Source organism: Mirounga angustirostris, unplaced genomic scaffold (assembly GCF_029215605.1).
Source record: "Mirounga angustirostris isolate CCGP_5_RB_7025 unplaced genomic scaffold, mMirAng1.0.hap1 SCAF_5, whole genome shotgun sequence".
NCBI lineage: Eukaryota > Metazoa > Chordata > Mammalia > Carnivora > Phocidae > Mirounga > Mirounga angustirostris.
This window is the reverse complement of record NW_026991713.1, coordinates 45421264-45439519: the sequence shown is the minus strand read 5'-3', so window position 1 is coordinate 45439519 and position 18256 is coordinate 45421264. Positions and strand designations below refer to the sequence as shown.

General features: G+C 41.2%; 1 protein-coding gene across 1 annotated transcript in view; it reads left to right on the top strand.

The window, feature by feature from the left end:
• The window catches only part of LGR5 (leucine rich repeat containing G protein-coupled receptor 5), a 126655-nt gene extending 118398 nt beyond the window's left edge, over positions 1–8257 (top strand). Inside the window, exons 15-17 of the mRNA XM_045872956.3 lie at positions 806–951; positions 2715–2798; positions 3989–8257. Of these exons, the coding sequence (XP_045728912.3) occupies positions 806–951; positions 2715–2798; positions 3989–5076 (1318 nt within the window). The 3' untranslated portion in view covers positions 5077–8257. The remainder of the gene's footprint in view (positions 1–805; positions 952–2714; positions 2799–3988) is intronic.
• The last annotated feature ends 9999 nt before the right edge of the window (positions 8258–18256 follow it).

Here is an 18256-nt window from a genome sequence, read left to right as displayed (position 1 = left end):
AACCACTGATCCATGGGGTCTAAACTAGGACATGTAATTAAATAACATGATAACATTATTGTAGTCCTGCTTATGTTTTTAAATTAATCTAGCTTGTTATATGTTCTAATAAAATGTACTAAATTTATATTTCTTTAAGGAAGTAATGCTCTTTAAGACCTGTTATGCTTATTACTGTTAAAAAAAATCCCTTGAAAGACTATATATACCTACATACATGTAGGTATGTGTGTGTATATATACATATATATACACATTTTTAAACCGCAGTACATTTTACATACTTTTAAAACCATAATCCCAAACGAGAGTTTGGAAAGTAGAAGAGAGCAAAAATCTAAAAATACCCCCTAAACAACTTTTTAGTTTATTTCCTTCCAGACTTAGTTTCCAATGTATTTTTAATCGTTAGAACCACTGTACCTATACAAATTTACATCATGTTTTCATTACTTTACGTTATGTCATACTATAAGCACTTTTTAATGGTGCTACAATTTCCCCAGCAGTCATTTTTTAACTTCTTTATTATGGAAATTTTTGAGCACCAAAGTAGAGAAAATAATATAATATATGCATCACTCAACCTCAACAATTATCAACATTTCATGGCAATAATTTTTAATAACTCCATCGTTATTATAAATAACACAGTAATGAACATCTTTGTACACAGTTAATATTTTAGTTTCTCAATTAAGGCTAAGATCCAAAGACAGAATTATTGAGTGAAAGAAGATAAACACTATATTTAATAACCTGTGTCTTTAAGCATGTGTTTTTGTTTGGTTTTGTTCATTTAAAGGGTTATAGAAATGCCTTATGCTTACCAGTGTTGTGCATTTGGAGTGTGTGAGAATGTCTATAAAATATCTAATCAATGGAATAAAGAGGACAACCGCAGTACAGATGACCTTTATAAGAAAGATGCTGGAATGTCTCAAGTTCAAGGTAAGACCTGCTATGTCACACTGATGAAATTGTATCTAGAAGGGTCTTGAAAAGTCATCAAACGGGTCATCCGAACTCCAGATAAGTCCCTCTGTAACCAGCCCCAGCAAGCTGGCAATCAATCCCACTACTTAGAGACTCCCAGAGAAAGAGAAATATCCCTTAGGATTCATTCTCAAAGTTCATCTTTTCCGTAAGTGATTTCTTCATACTTTTATTTATAATTCGATCCCCTTTAGCATAGACTATCCTCAGGGGTAATTCTTAATATTGATGTTAATATTTCAATAAGCTTTTTTAAAAGGACCTCATCCTTACAGCTACCTTTTTTTTTTTTTAAAGATTTTATTTATTTATTTGAGAGAGAGAATGAGATAGAGCATGAGAGGGAGGAGGGTCGGAGGGAGAAGCAGACTCCCTGCCGAGCAGGGAGCCCGATGTGGGACTCGATCCCGGGACTCCAGGATCATGACCTGAGCCCAAGGCAGTCGCTCAACCAACTGAGCCACCCAGGTGCCCCAACAGCTACCTTTTTTTAAAAAAACATGTTTCTGAGTGGTTTCCTCCAGAAGATAAAATCCATTTTTATTCTTAGGGCCTGAGAGGAGCGGACAGTATAGGCATTTAGATGCCTCCATGTGTCAGCAGAAGGGCTCAAGAATCCCACTTCTCATCCAACTAATTCTCAAACCTTCTCCCCTCCCACCCCCCATGGAGGTATCTGTCAGGAAGGCGAAATGAGATAATGTCTGTAAAGCACTTGGCTTTCCTTGAAGTACGAACTTACTTAAACAGGCAGCAACGCACCTGAAACCACACCTGTGGTAATGAGGAGGTGCCCAGGCAGCCCCCACTTTCCTTTCCTGCCAACCTTGCGAGTTTGCACAGTGTCTAAACAGACTGGCTTCTCTCCCTTTGGGCCCTGATGATTTGTTGATTCCCAAGCAAGTGTGATTCCGTCTGTCTGCATGTTCCCACCTTACCTTCTCTTCATGCACACACGTCGGTTTAAGGAGCTGATATTTTAGTCCTTGGCTTTTTTGTTTGAGGCCACAGCATGGATCTGGCTCTTGTTTTTCCTTTAGTTTTTGCTCTTCGGGCTTCATCCATGCTAATTTCTATCATATTTATTCACGCAGGAAAAAAAAAATTAGGAGCGCCTACTATGAGCCAGGAGGAACACAATGGACCAGAAAAAGTTCTTCAAGGAGTTTATGTTTAAGGGCAGCTGTTCTATATGTTAGATCACAAAACTCCTATTTCATAAGTCGGTGCTAAACTAAGCACCAAGCAGTAACTTGATTTGTCCTTTGTTAAGCAGAATTCCCCAGGAAAGATAGAAACTCACTATACCTGATTCTCCTTCTTGTGCTCGGAGAACACAGCCCAGAACCTTTGCACTCTAGCTATCTAAGCGTTGGAAAAGTGGAGACAGAGAGGCCCACAGCCTCTCTCTAATTTAGGTCAGTGCAATTTGGGGCCATCATGAGCTGCAGGGAACAAGGACAGAAGGAGAGAGCTAAGCTGTTATGGTCCGGAGCCTGGGGTTACCCTCCCTCGCCCCCAGTTCATCTGGAATTACTACGTCATATAGTAGCTCGAGTAGAACATCCAAAGGCCCAAAGCCGGAGCCCAGGGAAAAGTGAGATGTCTGGCCTTCAGTTCCCTTTGTGACCTTTCATGTCTCGAGGATGTGGTCCTGGGAGGTGGTCCCCGGGAAAGAGAGACAGAACCCATCATTCCAGGGCTTCTCATTCCTGCAGATGAGCGTGATCTTGAAGATTTCCTGCTGGACTTTGAGGAAGACCTGAAAGCCCTTCATTCGGCACAATGCTCACCTTCCCCAGGTGAGAAAGGTCTCAGCACTGCCTCCCCACCATACCCACCACTGACTCTGAGGCCATCAGTGACATATTGGTGACCCTTCAAAGCGAAATCTGTGCCACCTCTGAGGCTCTTATATCCCTCCCCATGGGGACTTTTAAAATAGAAATGTCCATTCCCTAGAGTTGATCCCCATTCATAGATAAGGTTTCTGGGAAAGACTTGATTCGGATTAATGAAAACTGAAGAATCAATCATGTAGTTAGAAGCATATGCAATTTTTAAAAGATTTTATTTATTTACTTACTTATTTATTTATTTATTATTTACTTGAGCGGGGAGTGGGGGAGAGTGCATGGGCTGCAGAAGGGGGGAGGTGGGGGTCCTTGAGGAACAGATGGGGAGGGAAAGAATCTCAAGCAGACTCCCTGCCGAGTCATGTTGATGACTCGGGGCTCCATCCCACGACCCTGAGATCATGACCTGAGCCAAAACCAAGAATCCACTTAACCAACTGGGCCACCCAGACACCCCTCATAGGCAATTGTTTAAGTGATATCAGCAATCTAGCCTGAACTGGTACACAGCAGTCTTGCTTCATGTAATCACTTATTTTTTAAGATTTCATCTTCCCTAAATAGCTATTTGATTAAAGCAAATAATAATTTATACAGACAAGTAAAAAACTGTATATTGACTTCACGTGTTTGTCCCATTCCCAGGAACAGGATAGGCCAGTTGGGGGGAAAAAAAAAAAAAAAGACAGCTCTCTTGCTCTCAAATATCAAATGTCATTATAAACCTAAGATGAAATTTTCATGAAATGCACTCTCGTACTACCCATACTTCCCCTTCTAATATTATGGAGTATTTCCCTGGGATTCTCTTTCTCTGCTTCCAGAACATTTCTGAAGCATTCTGGAAAAAGTATAATGAAAAGCCCAGGAGATCTGGCTGTATTTGGGGGACCTTAATCAAGTGATTGAAATTCCCCATCTCCATTTCTCTGTGTTTAGCTTCAAAACATGAGCACCTGGTATTCGTGTTTTCGCAGTAGTTAAAGAAAGTAGAGCATGCCACAAGGGAACTGTTTGTTATTCTGGCTGTTATTGGCCTCTCTCTTGGTGTCCTAATAAGAGAAACAAAAAGGTAATGTGGCAGAGGTCGTAAACCTTAGTTTGATACCCAGTCTCTTTCTTCCTTGGACTTCTAGGGCCCTTCAAACTCTGCGAATACCTGTTTGGTAGCTGGCTGATCAGAATTGGAGTGTGGACCATAGCCGTCTTGGCGCTTACTTGCAATGCCTTGGTGACCTCAACGGTGTTCAGAGCCCCTCTGTACATTTCCTCCATAAAACTGTTGATTGGGTTAATAGCAGCAGTGAACATGCTCATGGGGGTCTCCAGCGCTGTGCTGGCTGGTGTGGATGCGTTCACTTTTGGCCGCTTTGCACAGCATGGGGCATGGTGGGAGCAGGGCGTCGGGTGTCAGGTCGTCGGGTTTTTGTCCATTTTTGCTTCGGAATCATCTGTTTTCCTGCTTACCCTGGCAGCCCTGGAGCGTGGGTTCTCTGTGAAATGTTCTGCAAAACTTGAAAGGAAAACTCCTTTCTCCAGTCTGAAAGCGATCATTCTGCTCTGTGCGGTGCTGGCCTTGACCATCGCCACGGTTCCGCTGCTGGGGGGCAGTGAGTTCAGCGCCTCCCCACTCTGCCTGCCCCTGCCCTTTGGCGATCCCAGCACCGCAGGCTACATGGTCGCACTCGTCTTGCTCAACTCCCTTTGCTTCCTGGTGATGACGATTGCCTACACCAAGCTCTACTGCAATTTGGAAAAGGGAGACCTGGAGAATATGTGGGACTGTTCTATGGTGAAGCACATCGCTCTGTTGCTCTTCACCAACTGTATCCTTTACTGCCCCGTGGCTTTCTTGTCCTTCTCCTCCTTACTAAACCTCACCTTTATCAGTCCCGAAGTAATTAAGTTTATCCTTCTGGTGATTGTCCCGCTTCCTGCATGCCTCAATCCCCTTCTCTACATCCTCTTCAATCCCCATTTTAAGGAAGATCTGGGGAGCCTGGGAAAGCAAACCCACTTCTGGACAAGATCGAGAAACCCAAGCCTGATGTCTATTAACTCTGATGATGTCGAGAAGCAGTCCTGTGACTCAACCCAAGCCTTGGTAACCTTCACCAGCACCAGCATCGGCTATGACCTGCCTTCCAATTCTGTGTCACCACCAGCTTACCCGGTGACCGAAAGCTGTCACCTTTCATCTGTGGCATTTGTCCCATGTCTCTAATTCACCTGTGGGAGAAAACGTTTGCAAACATTGAAAAACCAAAAATATGAGATTGGGTACATCAGAGCAGTAACTAAAAATAGCCAAGTGGAAACTTTGTTTTTGATATCTCTCAGCGTGGAAAAAGCTGGAAAACCTATTGATACTGGAAAGTGAAAACTAAGTCTAAATGCTGCTTCTATAATTCATTCAGATACAAGAGATAGATCAGTCACACTATTTAGGTATGCCCAGATTTTAAAAAGCAGATTTGCAATGTTCAAAAAAGATCCCCCATGATTTCAACTGAATTCTTTTTAAACTCACCAATCTAATTATTTGGGGAGAGGGGCAGAACTACTTGCTTACAAAAGAGGTTTTAAACCAGAAAAGCCCTTAAAAGATGGTTAGAGGTGTTTGGAAAATAGGGTTTTAAATGGCCTACATTACCAAGTAAAGGCTGTGACCAGTAGGATTGCATTTTAATGACCATGTGGATGTTTTAGTCCTCCTTTGCCTTTCCTCACAAAGGATCCTTCCAGGTCACCAATCCCCTCCTGAATGGATAATGTGGGGCCTTCTTAGTTATAGTCCTATCATTTTTAGAGATGCCAGAATTTGTGTATCAGCATGAGATGGTTCCACCTCAGTGAAGTAAAACTGTCTACAAATATTTTGAAAGGAAAATAAACTTAAATCCTTAAATTGCCATGAAGGCGATCATGTAGAAGTGAGGTTTGCTTTGTTTAATTCCTTGTTAACTCCTTGCTGTCCAGCACTCAGAATAAAAGTCCATTGCCGGCAATGGATATACCTAGAAAAGATGGTGAGCAACCTGGGAGGATTTTGGTGTTTTTTGTTTGCTTGTTTGTTTTCAAGTGAGTGCACACTTTTTGCAGGTGGTTTTATCAGTTGATTCAAACTAATGTGCATCTTAAGGAAATAATCAAATGCAGACCGACATAAATGAAACCCACTGGCATAATAACTTCTCACATGTGTATCTCTAGTAGCTCTAGCAATGATGTCTGAAACCACTTTGGACTCAACAGGGACTTGTAACATATCCTGTTTATTTAGCTTGGTTTTAGCTGTGTTGTCTCTGGACCAACCCACTTGATGTCAGGAACATGACTTCTCTGCTTATTCCGTATGTAATACATGTGTTAAGTATTTTAAGAAGCAAAATTATTAAATACTAAAGGTCAAAGGATTAATTTGTAACTTCTATTATACTACATTAGCTTCAATACATCTAAACCAAAAGACTGCTAAGTAGATTTATTTTTATATAAGCATGTTTATTTTGATCAGATGTTTTAACTTGGAATTGAAAAAAAATACATTTATGAGATGTTTTATAAGATGTGTAAATATAGAACTGTATTTATTACTACAATAAAGATTCAGTAACACTAAGGACCATGATGATAATAAACCATGTACAGTGGCATATTCTTCCGTATATATTGTGTTTCTCTGCCCATTTTCTTTAAATTCATTAACTGTACATAATATGTGTAAATGTATAGTACTTGTAAATAGATTCCAAACTTGCTTTTCTATTGGGTACAAAATAAAAGAAATTTGTAATAAAATGTGTGACTATAAAACAAAATATCTTCAGCTCTTTTATTGAACCCACAGGCAAATCTATGGTCTCCTAAATGTTTTTTATTTCTGATGTGTAAGTACATTTGCTATTGAAGTATTTGCACCTTAATATTTTAGGTATTTTGGACGTATCTTAAGAAGTAAACCCTTCACAAGAACAAATCAAGGTATCTTTACCAACTCCCGGATTGTGTTAAGTAGGGCTAATAAGCCATTTTGTCATGGCAAATGACTTGGTAAAGTTTATTGTCCCCAGTGAGGGTTTGGATTTCATAGCCAGAACCCATTTCTTTAGCAATGTAAAAAGAAAAAAAAAAAAAATTCCACAACTAGAAAGAAATATATAAATAACAAATCAATCTTAAAATTATTCAACATGAACATGAGTTTTCTATAAATTCTTCCCTTAAAAAAAACATATTTCATGACCACGTCAAGGCCAAAACGTTTTCTAAGGACATGCGATTCTCAGGGCATAAGGAAATGCACTGTTCCCTTGAGCTCCCATCCCCCAAAATATAAGAAATGAAATGATTTTCCCAACATCTTGTGCCAAACCCTCCCAGCTGCAGTAGTGATTCCTGCTGTCCCCATACAGGTCGCAAAACAAAACTGTCAAGTCTGGTTGGAGGCCCAGCATTATTGCTAAGATGACCCATGTTTACTGAGCACCCTCAGGGTAGCTGGCACTGAGTTCGCCACCCATCCAGCAGCTAGAACCATATGCTTCAACCTAACCGAGTTAACAGGCATCCAATGGTGTCTTCTGTGCGGCCCGCACTTGGTTTGTCTTCAGCTGAAACAAGGGCGCCAACATGATCTCACTCCTCCGACCCCAGACGGCAGATACAAAAGTTGCTTCTAGAAAAATGGATCTCAGTCCTCCTTCTCAACAGACTTGCTTTTGGGTACCTAAAGTTAGGAACAAGTCCTGGCAGCCCACCTCTTTCTGTCCCACTCAAGAAAACACAAGTCAGTGATGTAACTTTTTAAAAGGGGAAAAAATCCACTCCCGCATTTTTAAAAATCCACAAACTCTATTACTGTATTAGCAAAACCTAGTTATAATACACCTCCCACCCAACACTGCTCTAATAAGTGTCTGATAAATGCTCTCCACTATACTACAGTAAATCGGATTGGCTGGAATTACATCCACAAATAAATCAACCTACAGGGAGAAGAAGAAAAGATACAATAAACTCGACAGACGGAACAACAGCAAAAACAAAAACCGGTGGCTAGCCTAGAGTAAGTGGTTAACTTGACGTTTTCAAAATAGATTTATTCATTCAACAAATACTGTGTGCCTAGTATGGGCAGTGTTCTATATTTGGGGGTTTCTATGCAGAGCACGGTCTGGAATTTGTACTCCAGAGGAGGAGAGATAGACAATAAGCAAATACAAACCAGGAAATACGTGATAGAAACATGAATGAAGGAAAGGAAGCTTGAAGAGCATGGCAAGAGTGACCAGCATGTTACTTCAGAGGCAGAGCTGAAGAAAGGTCTCTCTGGGGCGCCTGGGTGGCTCAGTTGGTTGGGCGACTGCCTTCGGCTCAGGTCATGATCCTGGAGTCCCGGGATCGAGTCCCGCATCGGGCTCCCTGCTTGGCAGGGAGTCTGCTTCTCCCTCTGACCCTCCCCCCTCTCACGTGCTCTCTCCTCTCATCCTCTCTCTCAAATAAATAAATAAAATCTTTAAAAAAAAAAAAAAAAGAAAGAAAGGTCTCTCTGGAAAGGCACCTTTTAAACTAAGATATTATTCAGAGGAGCTAACTTTGCTTTAGCGTTCAACAACTTACAGCAGTAAAACTCATCGTTTTTAGTCTCCCTATTCCTATGTCACCCACAACAAATCATTTTAGATGACATTTTAATATAGAAATATATTAGGTGGCTGTTATTGCACATAATTTGTTCTTACAACTGTTACTAGAGAAAATCATCCTTGTACAAAATAGGAAACATCTTTTCATTTCGTTTTGGCCAAAAGTGGAAAAACAAGGTAGAAAAAAGTAGTAAAATTAGCAACATCCTGCTTATTTAGAAGCTGAAAAGCATCAACATCTGAAAAAATAACAGTTTTGCTCTTTTTCTTAATCTTTTTTTTTAAAGATTTTATTTATTTATTTGAGAGAGAGAGAATGAGAGAGAGCACATGAGAGGGGGGAGGGTCAGAGGGAGAAGCAGACTCCCTGCCGAGCAGGGAGTCTGATGCGGGACTCGATGCAGGACTCGATCCCGGGACTCGATGCGGGACTCGATGCGGGACTCGATCCCGGGACTCGATGCGGGACTCGATCCCGGGACTCCAGGATCATGACCTGAGCCGAAGGCAGTCGCTTAACCAACTGAGCCACCCAGGCACCCGCTCTTTTTCTTAATCTTATCACTACATTAGCTCAGGGGCCCATTAGCCAACGTGAGACTAAGTCCCGGATAAATAGATGGGGCTCACTGCGATCACACTAGCCCCATTCATGCTCCTCAGCGTTTGGAAATTTTATTTTACAATTCAACTATGTAGATAAAAGAGACTATCCCCCTCCACGCCACTAAACACAGACTATCTTCTTTCTTAGGGCTCAGAGGCCTTAAAATACAGTTAGGTTTGGGTGGTTTTCCTCGCAAGGGAAGTGGTCATGGGCTCTGTAACCATACCCCCACTTCAATGACCTCCTTAGGAACATTTCTAAAGATGCTAGAATCAGATTCGACACTGACTCATTCATTTCAAACCCAAGTTCCAGCACGTCTGACCCTTGAAGCCTATTGGGTAGGATGATAACAAAGCTTTAGTTTGTCTGGATGAAGAAACTAGAAGAAAATGAATGTGATACACTGGAGAAGCTTTGTGCAACCTGGGTTTTCCAACTCTAGCCACAGTAAGACATGACTTCCTATTCTGGTTACTACATTTTAAATGGAACGTTAAAAACATGCTTTCTTATGTCCATGCTGATTAGGTCCCTGGCAGTCAGTACTGCCTCTTGTTCTCAAACAAACAAACAAACAACAACAACAACAAAAACACATGCTAATCCATGAGGATAGGGAATCTAAAGATATGGGATAGGAAAATGATAGCTCATCAAATTAAAAACAGGGGTGCCTGGCTGGTTCAGTAGGTAGACCACACAACTCTTGATCTTGGGGTTGTAAATTCGAGCCCCACATTGTGTATACAGATGACTTAAAAATAAAATCTTTAAAAAGAAAAGATTGAGAATGTCTCCCCCAGAGAATAGAAAGCTGAAGAAGAACACTTGAAATATTTGAATAATTGAAATTTATTAAGTGCTTTCTTAAGTACCAGCTCACAGCAGGCCAAATAGTAAAATGGTTAAACCCAGGGATTTGCCACCAGTCAAACCTACATTCAAATCCCGGTTCTGTTACTACCTGTGTAGTAATTGGGCAAAATATTTAATTTTTCTTAGTCTCAACTTCATCCTGGCTCAAATGGGAAATACCACCAGCCTTATAGGGTTGGGAGTATTATTAGCTCAGTGTGTATAAAGCTGGAATGGAGCAGATGTTTAATAAATGATTGCTGTCTTTTTCCCCTTTCCTAACAGCCCTATGACATAAGCAAAGCAGGACTTGCCACTTTGTAGATAAAGAAACTGGGAATCAGAGTGAGAAGTGACTCCCTAAGACCAAAAATGAGAAGCTATTATTAAAACTTGGGTTTTATTTAATAGCACTTGAAAGGCAATCACAGGATGAGCCAAATTACTCTTTTAGAGAACAAAAACCAACTGGTGGATAATTCAGGGAGACAGAGTTGGGCTTAACCTAAACAAGATTCACTTCATTCCATGTCTTGGATACCAAAGAAAGTCTATTATATTGAATGAGAAGCTAGATCAAATAATGGTTAACTTCTCAATTCTCAGTGTTTCAGATGAATTCTTGGAAAGTGTGGTATTGTGATTTATAATAAGAAATATGTATTTAGTCTGGTTCCCCATTCCTGGCACAGAGTTCCTAAAACCCTTGGAATTTCCTAAGTGATGAAAACCACGAAGGTGTGTTTTGTTATGTTAATGAATGACTTTGGGAAGATCCCTAGGTCACCTAAGGAAGCTGGTTGCCAGGGGAGCCAATCCTGTGATTAGAGGGTTGGAACTTTCTGCCCCCAGCTCCCCAAGCCCTGACCCTGCCCTTGATCTCCTGGGAGGGGAGGGGACTAGAGATTGAGTTCAATCACCAATGGCCAATGATTTAACCAATCATGCCTATGTAATAAAGCCTCCATAAAAATCCAAAAGGATGGGATCCAGAGAGCTCCCAGGTTGGTGAACACGTGGAGATTTGGGGAGAGTGGCTCCCTTGGAGAAGGCATGGAAGAAGCACCTTTCCCCATACTTTGCTGTATGCAACTCTTCCATCTGGCTGTTACCAAGTTATATCCTTTTATAATAAATTGGCAATCTAGTAGGTGAAATGTTTCTCTGTGTTCCATGAGCTGTTCTAGCAGATTGATTGAACTCTAGGAGCACGTCTTTGAAACAGCCCGTCTGTAGACGGTTTGTCAGAAGCATCGGTAACAACCTGGGATTTGCAACTGGCATCTGAACCAAGGGGGCAGTGGGTGGGGGGAAGGTTGAATTGTGGTTGTGGGAAGAAAACCCACACATGGGACTTGGTATCAGGACTGCAGAGGAAATTTTAGAGATTTAGAAATTTGTTGGGGAAGGCCATGAGATCTTAAATCAACAATCTGAAAGCTAGAGTACATAGCCGTATGTCATGAGTGATGGACATTCAGACCATTCATTTAGTGATGATGAAGAGTAAAGACTTGGGATTTGAACCCCCTTCTTAGAAACCTGTTGTGGAATCCTGGGCAAGTCTCTTAATTTCTCCAGCTCTTCACTGTCTCTCATTCTTCCTCAAACTACTGATGAAACAATATCAACTCTCTAAGGTTATAGTAGGTCTGAAGGCTGGTCTTTCTGCTGCTGGCTCTCCACAGGTAGTGAGAAGGGTAGGTGAAAGGCCAAGTAAGCCGAGAGTCACAGCACAAAGTCCCAGAATGTACCAGCACAAAGATCATGGGTAGCCAAGTTGATGCATCACATACCAAATTCTCTCTTTAGTTGTTTCAAATCCTTATACTCCTCTTTTTGTCTTTCTTCTTCCTTCCCTGTATTTTTGACCCTAAGCTGTATATTAAAATACTGAGGTGACATAGTCAGTGATTGTGGTTAATTAGGCTCTTTCGATCATAGGTAATGAGGGAGAGTAGAAAGTCGTTGGGAGGACACCCGTGACAGTAAGAAAAACAGGAGTCTCCGGGCACATGGGTGGCTCAGTCAATTGAGTGTCTGACTCTCGATTTCAGCTTGGGTCATAATCTCAGGATTGTGGAATCTGAGGCTTGCATTGGGCTCCACACTCAGCGGGGAGTCTGCTTGAGATTTTCTCTCCACCCGCTCCTCTGTCCCCACCGACCTCCATGCACCTGCACTATTTCTCTCTCTCTCTCAAATAAATATTTTTTTTGAAAAAACAAAAAACAGGAATCTCAATAAAACTTGGCCTAAGAACCTTAGTGTGGTGTTGGAGAACTAGAAGTCTTCAACCTAGCTCTAGGAATGGAAATTCTTGTTACTCCTTAAACTTACGGATCTCTCACCTTTAAAGTGACCCAGTCTTTGTGCTTCAACTACTTCTATTGCTACCAATTGACCATCTCTATTCCGTAACTTTTCTTTAACTCGCAGTTTTGGTTATTTATAACTTGGGATCATTCATGACTTTAGCCTAGTATCTCCGAAGAGAACCCCACCATCCCCCCAAGTCTCACTTTAGGACTCACTTTGAGAGAGACTCTCACTTGCTATCCTTGCCTTGGCTCATTCTGTGTTTTCCACTCCAATTCTAGAAGGGAAAGAAGTTGATTGATCACTGTTGTCCCTGTGCAGCAGAGCTTTGGAGGCTAGTCAATCTCAGAGATCACTACCCAGATGATGGACAGGCTGCCTCTGGGTCATATAACCCTTTCTGATCCGATTAATCATGGTAGTGATAAGGAGAAGTCAGGGTCACATGTTCAAAATCTGACCAGCCAGAGTTACCTCCCTCTCAGGCAGTCATGGGCATGGATCTTTTAGAAGAGCCTGGGGGCTCTTGATTGGCCTGTTCTGTAGATGTGACTAATTTTGATTTTCCTTACGAAGGGTGACAGATTGGAGGTACTTGTCCAGCCCATGCTGGCACCATGTTTGCAATTGCTTCCCAGCCACCACCCCTATCACATTTTCCCTGACTCAAGACAGATCAATCAGATGCTCTTTCCAAAGGATTTGGAATTAGGACATTAAGACAGTCTAAGTCAGATGATGATGGGATGGGTGCTTGAACTGAAAAAGCAAACAGAATTTGGGGGGCACCTGGGTGGCTCAGTCAGCTAAGCATCTGCCTTCAGCTCAGGTCATGATCCCAGAGTCCTGGGATCGAGCCCCGCATCGGGCTCCCTGCTCAGTGCGGAGTCTGCTTCTCCTCTGCATGCTGCTCCCCCTACTTGTGCTCTCTCTCTGTCAAATAAATAAAATCTTAAAAAAACAAAACAAAACCAGAATTTTGGCTAGCATTGACACCCCAAGAAGCCAAAACTATGTGTAAGGTTAAATTTTGGAAAGCAGAAAGGAATAGAGTGGCCAGCAGCCCCATGAAAGGTTGACTTTCTAGAAAGTTCCATTCCTTGGGTGGCCTGGTTGTGCTTTTTGTCCTGTTCTTAGATGTCCATGAAGTTGTAGTATCCTCTCAATTAACCTCTTTTTCAATGAGCTAGTTTGAAGGGTTTTTTTTTATTGATACTCTCCCTCACAAACAAAGTATCTCCCCAACTAAACTGCCTACCTTCGCTGTCTAAAATGTTTTTAAATACAGCTGTATTGTCGTTCCTAAGTTCCTAGGTAAGATCTTTTCCCCCTCCCACTCTCAGGTTCCACTGGCATAGGGGGAAATATAGCAGTGAACCACCAACCCTTCCACAGATCATTATTTTCTCCTCTATTTGGCTACTTACTGGTTTATTGGTTATGTTTAAACAACTTCAAAATGAAGTCTGCATTTACATAAAATATATATAATACATAGAGTTTTGGGTTTTTCCTTTTTTTTTTTTAACCAAAAACTTTAAACCATATTTTTTAAACTGCCTTTCTGTTCTCAAATAGGAAATCTGGACAAAGGGAATGGCAGGGCCCCCAGCCAGACAGTCCCACCCCTGAGTACTAGTGCTGCCATTTTACCAGCCAAGTTGGCATATTACTTAATTCTGGATGGCCATATTCTTTAATTAATCATGAGCATATTCCTTAATTCCTCTAAGCAGCCATTTCTTCATCTCCAAAATGGGGATAATAATAGCATCTACCTCACAGCTTACCTTGTGCAAAGTGTTTGGTACTTCCTAAGTGCTCAGTAAATGCTTAACTACTATCTGGTGTTTGGGAAATTTTAATAAACAGAAACCCTTTCCCCGGCCTTTGTTTGGAACCTGTTGAAAACTGGGACCAGGAGTAAGGCAGCTGAAGGTCCACCATCACCTTTCTTGCTGCTAAAGCTGATGAAAGACAGCAGGGCTTTCATCTGCAGACAAGGAGGCTTCCCAATACCTGAGTGAGAACTAGGCAGACGTGTCCACGGGTCACAGGGAACACTGGCCCGCCACCCATCCCCCCATGGGACGGTGTGAAATAACAGCACGGAAGAACAGAAACTTCTTGAGGGCATTGGCCGAGGGAGGAAAAGACTGAGTTCTCCTAAGTTCTAATCAGCTATGTCACTTACCCTCCCCCCAGGACAAGGCGTCGAAAGGATGATGGAATACTGCCTGGAGTGTACCTCACTCCCTCCACGTGGAAGGAAAGGGCAGCAGGAGGGTTAGAATATGATCCCCCACTGCAGCCCCAGCCCCAGCCTTCACCATTTCTCTTCTTTTAACTCAGTCCTTTCGGCTTCACCAGTAGGGCTGTGATCCACAAGCCTGTGTGTGGCTGTCCCCTCAGGAGAGGGTATCAGCTGCGTATCTGGGCAGTTTTATTCCACCTTCGCGAAGCACAGCTTCTGGAAATATTGCCGGGACCACTGGGAACAGGATACATGATCTCCAGAAGGCTCTGTGATGCCATGATCTCCAAAAAGCCCAGTCTTTTCTCAGCCTTCAAATGCCCCAGACTTGCTTAACATCAGTGGAGCCTGCATAAAAACATGTACTCGTCTGTGGACGCAGACTCGATGAACCTCGGTGACCTGCCAAGGTCAAAACACTACGTAGCTAAAGCCTCAGACCTCATACTGCATTCAAAGAGCTCCAAGGAGTGGCATCCTTTCTCTCGGCCTGAGTTCTAAGGAAGTGAGAAATAAGAAAAAAATAAAGCAGATATGGATCAATCTGTCACTTTTTTTTTTAATAATACACTTAACATTGCAGGATGTGTCTTAAAAATCTCAGCAAGTGAGCTTTCTAGAATTAGCCATATTCTTTTTCCCAGACATGGGCAGCACTGGACGACCACGGCCTCCCCACATGGAGATCAGGTTTTCTATTGTTACTTCACGGAGCAGCAGAACTGATGGTTCCTGTGGACAGACTAGTTCCGAATTTTAAAAAAGAGAGGAAGAGGATTACACAAGCCGGCCAGATGCCCCTCCTGGACTTTCCGGTAAGATTTCTCTCTCTTACTCCCCTGAGAGAAGTAGGCTGAGAGGCCAGGATCATGACAGAAGAAAAAACTTCTCTACTGAGAAGTAATTATCAAGAAATACCTTTTTTTTTTTTTCAATTTCTAATAGCTATTATTTGAGTAGTGAATGTATTTTAAGGGTAAGTATGTCTGGAAAAGCCAGCTTGTAATAATAGTTAACTGTTTTGGAGGCTTGATTATGCCAGGCAGTGTTAGGTACTTTTTTTTTTTTCACATTGGGAGATTTTTATTTATTTTTTTTATTTTTATTTTTTTAAAGATTTTTTATTTATTTATTTGAGAAAGAGAGAATGAGAGAGAGAGCACATGAGAGGGGGGAGGGTCAGAGGGAGAAGCAGACTCCCTGCCAAGCAGGGAGCCCGATGCGGGACTCGATCCAGGGACTCCGGGATCATGACCTGAGCTGAAGGCAGTCGCTTAACCAACTGAGCCACCCAGGCGCCCGGGAGATTTTTATTAACTTAAATTGACATTGTTAATTTTGTCTGCCAAGTCCTTGGTGAATATAACTTTATTTGATACAAACCTACCGGTTCTTATCAATACCACAGGATCAAGAAGACTTACAGTAATCAGTGTTCTATAATGATTAAAACAATGTTCAAATAACAAGTTACTTCACTGACATACTTAAAAGAATATTCTGGGGAGTGTTTGAAAGCTCTTTTTATAAATAGTAATTGATATATTTAGATAGGTATTTGGTGTTGAAGATAAACACTTCTTATATAAAACATTGTTTTAATATATTGCTCTACTAATGAGACTAGTTATTAGATATAATATATTTCTAACAGTAAAGAATAAAGCTTTATTCTTTAGTGTTAGATAAAGTGTTATGTACTTTTATGTACAATACCTCATTTAATTAGGAGATAAGCCTATGAGATGGGTCTTGTTGTCATCTCCATTTTATAGATGAGGAAGCTGTAGTACAAAATTGTTGGTTGGTTTTTTTTAATTTTATTTTATAAGTAATCAACACTCAGTGTGGGGCTTGAACCTACTACCCTGAGATCTAGAGTCACATGCTTCTACCAGCTGAGCCAGCCAGGCACCCCACAAAGTTTTAACCGAACAAAGGTTTGATCACTTGCCTAATAAATAGTAAAGGTGGGTCTCAGAGCAATTTCTTTGAATAGCTGCACTAGTAATTTTCAAAGTGTGGTCGCTAGGAACTTAGAAATTAGTACTCTCAGGCCTCACTCCAGACCTAGGGAATGAGAAACTCTGGAGTCCATCAATCTGTGTTTTAACTGGCTTTCCAGGTGATTCTGATGCAGGCACACGGGCTCACGTGCAAGAACCACCACACTGTCCTGCCCACAGAAGCTAGGTCTTTAGCGGGAATTGAACTATCACTGCTAGGGCCAGGGAGAACAGGAGACAAAAGGGAAAGAAAAGTGGCTATCCCAAGTGTAGAGAAAAGGGGAGTGGTAGAGGCAGACAGGAGAAACTTTATTTCAAATTAAAGAAAAATGAGTGAAAATGTTGGCTAAAGCACTAAGAGCAATATTTATAAAACTCTATAAACATCTTCATCCTTTGTTTAACATTTGTCTACAAAGAATTTGTATAGTACGCATGAACTTAAGTCAATTATTTAGTAAACATGCACTGAGTGGTCACGTAGAGGAGGAATATAACAAAGTGATTGAGCATTCAGATTCTGAAGCCAGGTGGCCTGGGAGCAGATCCCGGCTCTAATGCTTAAGAGTGGGCAAGTTTCTTCACTTCCCTTTTCAGACTACTCACTACATAATGGGGTTAATAAAATACCCACAGTATACTACATCTGTCAACAAAGTTTATTTTCTAATTAACCATAAAAATCAAGAGTAAAATGGGGCACAAAACTATATTATTGGAAAAGTTGTTTTCATTGGAGGGATTTGCATGTTCATGTTTATCTGATACCTATCTGATTAAGTCCTCAAAGTTTAAATCTCCATTCCATAGTAGAAAAAGATCTTGCTTGACATTTTGGTCAAAACTTGCTCACCACTGAGAGGTTTATTGGAAGCCACAATAAGGAAATGGTCCACAAAAAAGAAGAAGAAAAAAAATACTCTCATATTTTTTTTACCCAAGGCTTTTGTCTTAACAAGAGCAGAATTGGCCCTCTGGGGTTTGGAGGGGCCTTTGATCTAAAGTAGACCAAATGTCATTGTTTCTGATTAACATAACTTTTATTTTCCAATGGAAAAATGAGAATTCTTGATGTGTTGCTTTGTTAGAATAATTAGAAAAAAGATTGTATAGCTGATTTTGCCTGCTACAATCTCCAGAATATCCAATTTTTCTTCTGAATACCTTTGTAATGAGAAATAAAGTTTAAATATTTGTCATGTGTGACTAGAGGCATGTATCCTCACCAAAATTTAGTGGAGATGGACAATAGCTCCTCTATACAATTTTTTTTCAATTTTAATAGTTTGTGGACGATGGGATGTAAAGTAAATTGGGTTGATCATATGCTTGGTCCAATGTAGGAGATTGCAGAAAGATGCACAGAGCTGATTAACAAGCAGGTGGCATCACCTGAAGCAAAAGGATGCAGTCTCATTCTAAAGAGAAATGATACCAAAGTGATAGAATTTTTTTTTTCTTATCTGCTGGCCTGCTGATAAGAGGAGTTGTAGAAGTTTCTCCATTTGGTTATACTCATCATTCACTGCTTCTTTGGCTCTAGATCAAAAAGGCCAACCTTTGATGTGGGAAGGTCATTACACATGACGAGTATGGCCTCTTTGGAGGAATCAGTTTGACTATTTTCAGGTAAAACATCCCTCCCCACTTTTTGATACAATTATGAATTAAATAACTGCTGGGACCACTCTGTGTCCAGATTTTTTGGAATG